A 6,857-nucleotide genomic window follows, 5' to 3' on the forward strand; every position below is an offset into this window, starting at 1 on the left:
ATTTGGTTAGGCATAAATCACAAAATGCCATATCACTCCCACTTTCGCCCATCGAAGCCTTAAAGCTCAAACAGCTGGCTAGGTTGCACAAATGAAGACTGTGGAATCGTTGAGTGAACACTTTTCATGACACAATCACCGGGCTGTGAACCGTATACGTGGCTTACTCTTACTGCCCTGAAGATAATGTGAAAGCTGGACACTCCTTTGGAAAGTGTTAGGGTTTTGATTTCGAAAGAAAATCTGTACTTTCGAGGCCTCAAAGTGGTTCGACTATCTAATATACTATCTACCAATGATGACCTTTTTAATGGTGAGGAATTTAGCAGCAGGTCATTACATCGCTTTTAATACAAGTCATTATTTTTTGCCTGTGAATTTTATCTGTTTTTTGTTAGTATTGCATATTTGGCACAATGCCACATAGAAGTATTGTTGTTGTTGTCAGTGCTGTTGATACAATTTGTTTTAATTTTACGCAGAGCTTCTTTACTAACTGAAAATTTATTATACAGAGAAAATAGTTATTAAATCGATGCTTGGTTTACACCAGAATAGTAGGTGTATGGTTTTCAGATAACTTTGGACCACTTGAACCGTTTTCAGATAGGTGATACCCCAAAGGGTGGCCCATACAAATTTGGTTAAGTTTCGATCAATGGATTATGAAGAAATTAACCGTATTACTAAATCTGTATATGAGCATTGAAGTTGGTTTGTTTTTTGTTCAGGAAAATTACTCGTAATTTACAGAAATCACACAGTGAAATAACAAGAATACAGTATTCGTATGTAACGAATTGCCAATTCGGATAAAAACAGAAGCTTGCTTATAGTTATTTTCCTTCTTCCTACCAACATATCGCTAAAAGAACTTCCGTTTATACGCTCAGCAACCTTATTTTACAGTAATTCATATCAATAGCAAGAAAGTAGAATAATTCTGTTTTTTAAAAAGCTTTCACGTGTAAGCTTATCCTTGCATTTATTATGTATTCAACCATTAGTGGTGGCATTAATGTTGCTCAGCGCAGAAAAGGAACAACAAATACATAGTAGAAGTGAATACACGTGGCGTACACGGATAAAGCCAGCCAAACCATACAGCCATTGGCCAGATTCACGTGCTGCATGGCAAATATGCATTTTTATGTATCTGTGAATGAGCGCTTGCGTGTGTGGGTAAGTATGAAGTGTAAACACATTATTGCGCGCCAGCCACTTTTACCAGTAAATATTTACGCAGCGGAAATGCGATTAAGGGGCAATCTACGGTAAGTAGTAGGTAATCACGAAATAAAAAATGAGCAAAAAAATAAAAAAAATGCTTAAAGATACGATGCACTCAAAGAGAGTGGAACAGCGCTGAAAATGAAATTATTTGTAATTTTTTTTTTTTTTTGAGAATATCTACTTATTTTTGTTTAAGGCTTTTCTACAAAAAGTACAAATAAAATATGTATAAACATATATTTACAAACTGACAACTTTCCACTGAGCTATGCTGAACTTCAAAGCGCTACATTTGCGTTTAATTTAACAAATTTTGCGACAAGAAAATTTCAATATACGAAAATTTTCCCAAACTACTAAATACGCTTTTAAAAATCAAATTTCGTACCTACATACGTTTCTAACTACGCAAATTTTACGACTTACATATGTATGTACTAACTTTACATATAAAACGAATAATTTTGAATAGTAAATTGAGGACAAACATTTTATTTATTTTTTATTACACATAGAGCGAGCTGTCAAACTGTGTATGTGTGGCATTCAGTTTATAAGTGCCCCTGAAACTGTGCTTTTCGTAGTTTTAAAATGTAAGACATTGACTGTTCTATTGAAAATTTTCAGCATGAATAACTTTAATTTTAACATTTGAAAAAAAAATAAATTATAAACTTTGTTTTGTTTGAAAGCTCACTCTTGTGAATAGCAACAAAGAACTCTGTAGAAAATTAGTATTTATTTCTTCACCTGATAGAACTGAGAGTGTTGAGCGTTAAGAATTATTGGTTTTTGTTTCACAAAATGTTGGTCGCATGTTTTGTTTGGTTATAATCGTTATACATTTCGTGCACATACAGTTATTTTGAAATTATAATATTTGAATTTTTTCCGGAAGACGCAAAAATTTGTACGTATGTATATGAAAGGTGACAGCAATAGTGGGTGAGCAGATAAGAGTATACGAGTATCGAGTTTTGTGTGATATTCGAAAAAAAAGTTTAATGAAGAAAAAAAAGAGATTAAAAAAAAATTTATTAGTTATTATTTCGAGCAGCGCTATATAGAAGAAAATTTTTTAGAGGTAGGTACATAAAATTTAGTTGATAATTTTAGTTCGCAAACAAATTTGGAAAAAATTTCTTAGAAAAATTTATAGAAAGCCAATTTACGATAGGGAACAACATGCAATAAACGTTATAAGAAATTTTGTAAAACTCGTACTCAAAAAGTGTGCTCATATCAAGTAACTAACTGGTAGCATATAGGGTGGCGCAATTCTGCAGAGGAGAAACTCAAGGTTAAAATGGAAAGGGGAACAAATAAAGTAAACAAAATACGATATCAAGGATGTTTAAAATAAATTGGGAAATTAGTAAGGCAGGGTGAAAAAGAGTAAAAGATTCTTTAAGCTAATTTCACCCAAGCACAAATATGTACATATGCATGTACATCTGAAAATACTTTTTCATTCAAGCTCAGATGTTGCTCATACGCACCGTGGCTCCGGGTGCACACTGATGAGGCATACAAACTTACTTGCACACATAAAACTACATAAATATTTATGCACAAAAGCGCTCAATTAACCACTAACTGAGTATATCGAAGGGAACTTATATGTAAATAAATATCTTTTATAATTAAGCCAAATTATGTTTACTTTTTTATATGGAAATCGCAAGGCCACGCTTAACTGTAGACATTTATATAAAAATTTAAATAAAAGAAAGAAATACAAAGTAAGTAAAAATTTTCATTAAAGATAGAGTAGGCGACACAGCAAAATATTTGCAAAGTTAAAAATTTATGAAATAATTTAAAATTCATTAAAATAAACACTTCATGCATTCGCTTTTTAAGACCTACTTAACGCTGTAAAATACAGTTATTTATATGTATATATGTATATTTTATGTATATGTATACCTAAAAGTACAGCAAAAGTTACAGCCAATCGCAATCAGATTGCACATAAGAATTTATAGACACTTGAACAAGGCAATTTATACAAATAAATATGCATATGTACATAAGGGTGGTGCATAAAACAACAATATAATATCATGGGGCACGGTTTTAGTTTGTTCTACGTGTAAAATCGAGATATTCACGAAAATTTAATAATTAAAAAAAAAAAATTTGGACGCTACCAGGGTGTGATTTTTTTTTTAATACGCAAAAATTCGACAGAATTTTGACTTTGCCTGGCTATAAATCAACGAGTTTATGAATTTGTATTTTTTATTTTTTTCAAACCCTGGTCGCAAGTTCTATTTTTTTTTTAAATTTTGACATATTTGTGGATGTCATTATTTTGCACGTAGAATAAAAGAAAATCATGCTCAATGTAATATTTAGTTTTTCGGTATTTTAATGACCAACCTAATGTAGATACATACGCACTTACATAAATAAGTACATATATTCATGCCAGCTATGCGCAGGCAAGTTATGACACAGCAAACACATACATAAATTTGTTTTAAATAAAATTACAAACGTATGCCTACATATTAGTCTATGCGCATACATATATATGCATATTAGGGTGGCCCTTAAATGTACGGATCAAATTTTTACATCAGCTTAAGCCTCAACCCCTACTTCGATGCTACTATATTCGGAGATATCACATATAAATTTTGGTTCCCATTGGAGACGGTTAAGACGTGTCGCACAGGGGGGCTAAATTCAAATAACTCAATGACGACGTCTTAGCCGAATTCAATCTGGACTAAAATTTATATGTGATATCCTCGACTATGGCAGTATCGGTGTTGGTATTATATGAAAAAAAAATAACTAATTTTAATTTTTTGAGTCTCCATAGAGGAATCTGAACTTTGGCCCCCTATGCTACATGCACAATTGGGACCAAAATTTATATGTGATATCTGTGACAGTGGTGTTACCGATTGAACGGGTGAGACTGAAAAAATCACAAATTTGACTTTAATGACCACCCTAAAGTACATATGTACTTAAAATAAATTTTACATTTTTATACATAGTAAATTCAATTATATGTACATATGCACATCATATAAATACATACATACATATGTACATATATAGTATACACATAAATAATTTTTTCAAATTCATAAAAGTTTACGTTTTTCTCATTTGCATTTTATTGGAATATTCGCAAAACTCACCTGCTTTAATAATAAGTCACTATTCGCCGATAGACATGTCACCAAATATTTGGTTAAATTTAAGAATGAACCCAAAACTTCTAAAGTTAAGTGTTCGCGCGACGAACGTTGTAGCATAAACGAAATGACTAGGAATCCACGATTCTGTATCATATGTTGTTGTACGGTTTGTGACGTCTCGACTAATTCGCAAATGAAACCCAAAAGTTTGGAACTGCAAATATGAGAAAAAGAAGAATCGTATACAATTTTGGTCAATGCAAGTATTCAAAACAGCTCATTGATACGCGTAAAGATAAAAATTTTAATTTCTATATTTTTAGCAGTTGCAGTTTTTTTAAACAAAGCTGTTGTACAAAAATTCAAATTGTAAACCATCAGCAGCAATAAAAATTCTGCATTTATACTTTAAATGAAATATTTCTTCAAAAAAATTGTATGCGGAAAAAAAATTTGTGCCATCATTGATGTGCCTAGCAGCAGAAATACTGCATGTTTTTTCTTTATTTCTTATTTGGCACATCATTCCATATTCTTCTGTACCTATCGCCTAATCGAGTCGATCCTACATATAATAATTCTCTCGAAAGCTCACAAAGCCTTCTCATCATTGATCGTCATCTTCCAGGTTTTTTCGTTATTAAAAACGACAGACATCAGACGAGCTTTGTGAAAGATATAGGGCTCTGCTTTTCGTTTGGCCTCGTGCGGCTCGAATAAGTCCCTCCCTAATGGAAAATAGCGGACGGTTGTGCTCATCTTCAGTCTATATAGCCATATTAAAAATTGCGCCATAGAGGCAGCTCCTCTTTGTACTATCAAAAGCGTATTTAAAACTGTGCTGATCTAGCCAATGCATTGCAATGTTGGATTTTCCATGCGTGACGAAGCGACGCTAATAAGATTCAATTATTTAGTATGCTTTCAACCTTTTGCTCCCAATCTTCGGGGAAAGGAGGCGTGGAATGGTAATCGTGTTTAACGCCTTTGACAAATTCAGCGCTACCACTTCGCTGACGTCAAGTAATAGATTAAGTGCGAGCATAGCAAGGCCTCGAGCATCTTCACTACTGGAAAAGCGATACTTCGCCTATATAGAAACCAGTTCCGGTCTGAAAACCATTCAGCGAATGCTGCTTTATTTTCTAATATAATCTCCGAGCTGCATTCCTGCCTGCTAGCATCTCAAGCTCTCCGCGCCCATGACTTTTTATCTCTCGTTTCTTCCTCTTGAAAAACCTTTGCCAATGTAAGCAGAAGTAAGTGTCGACTGCGAAACTCCTAGTCTTTTGGGATCTGAGTCAATGATTGGCCCTTCGGAAGGAACGCACATCAAAATCACTTAAAGCGTTTTTTTTTTAGTATATCATAACGTGACTTTAGTGAGACTTAAGACGGAATGGCCCCACCGAAGCTCTCCTTTTTTCTGTTGTAGTAGAGTACACGGGTTGGCTGTCACATTTTGCACATGGGCTGTTTACGTTGTTCGTAGCTAGCCTTTTCAACCACCTGCTGTTTTTTTTTCTCTGTGTAAGGCAAACATGTAAGAAATTGCATTGCTATGCGCTGGAGTAAACTAAAGAGGAATGCAATAATGGAATTGCATGGAATATTACGAATCTATGGTTATGCATAGACATGTATACACGCATTTTTATACAAGAGCTTCGTATTCATATGAGCTTAAGCGGCAAGAAATTGGTTGAGCGCTTGCAACTTTCAAGCGTAGAAGAGAAGCCGTGGAGTGCGAAAGAGAATTCTGCAGCACTGCGGAGATTAGACGCGTTAAATATTTAACGCCACGATTGTTCATGTCATCAAATCTGTATCGTTCTTTCGATTTTCAAAAATCAGTTATCAAATAAAAGGACTTTGCTTTTACATGGTTTTAGTTTTTTGAAAAGGGTTGCCAGGTGTTAGCAAGTCCAATTCCAATAATCGAGTTCGGAGATGTTTTCGTTTAATTTCGTGAAATTGGCGGTACATGTACCGACTCTATTAAGGAAAACGTGGGACGTAAATGTTTATCGTCTTGAAATAATCGTCCCGCGAGACGAGAAAAATAAAAGTCCCATATAATTATTATCAAGAGTCGTAAATAATTTCCATCTGAAAACAATCGTCCCGCGAGACGAAAAAATATATTTCTCGTAAATAATTATTATACAAAGACGAAAAAAAAATTTCTCTCAAAAAACAAGGCGACGTTTTTGAACTCAAATATTAGGATAATAATAAATTTGGGTCTCTGGTAAAAATACTCACCACAGCGTTGGATCACGTTTTATATCGCTAATGCCCTCATGCGCCATATCCAGTTGCGAGAATAATGGAAAGAGTACCTGTATGCCACCAATGGAATTTAGTGTGCAATGTATTGAGTGTGTGACTACAGCTTTAACGTCCTGCAAAAAAGAGTGTTTGAGAAGTGTAGTATTAAACATTATGAAATATGCATGTATG

General features: G+C 33.9%; 1 protein-coding gene across 1 annotated transcript; it reads right to left on the reverse strand.

Annotated features, from left to right (window-relative positions):
- Window positions 1-4,358: 4,358 nt before the first annotated feature.
- Window positions 4,359-6,838, reverse strand: LOC118755281 (neurobeachin-like). The gene is made up of 2 exons (XM_036490127.1): window positions 6,660-6,838; window positions 4,359-4,608 (listed from the first exon to the last, which is right to left on the reverse strand). The coding sequence occupies exons 1-2, from the start codon at window positions 6,836-6,838 to the stop codon at window positions 4,359-4,361; spliced, it is 429 nt and encodes a 142-aa protein (XP_036346020.1).
- Between the last annotated feature and the right edge of the window lie 19 nt (window positions 6,839-6,857).

The sequence above is a fragment of the Rhagoletis pomonella genome, unplaced genomic scaffold, assembly GCF_013731165.1.
Source record: "Rhagoletis pomonella isolate Grant_MI unplaced genomic scaffold, Rhpom_1.0 Rhpom_scaffold_05803, whole genome shotgun sequence".
NCBI lineage: Eukaryota > Metazoa > Arthropoda > Insecta > Diptera > Tephritidae > Rhagoletis > Rhagoletis pomonella.

Excerpts from the sequence above, each read along its gene's own strand:
- LOC118755281 (XM_036490127.1), bottom strand. The coding sequence starts at position 6,838 with ATGTTTAATACTACACTTCTCAAACACTCTTTTTTGCAGGACGTTAAA. Across the intron at positions 4,609-6,659 it reads AAACGTGATCCAACGCTGTG|TTCCAAACTTTTGGGTTTCA; the intron begins GTGAGTATTTTT and ends TCATATTTGCAG.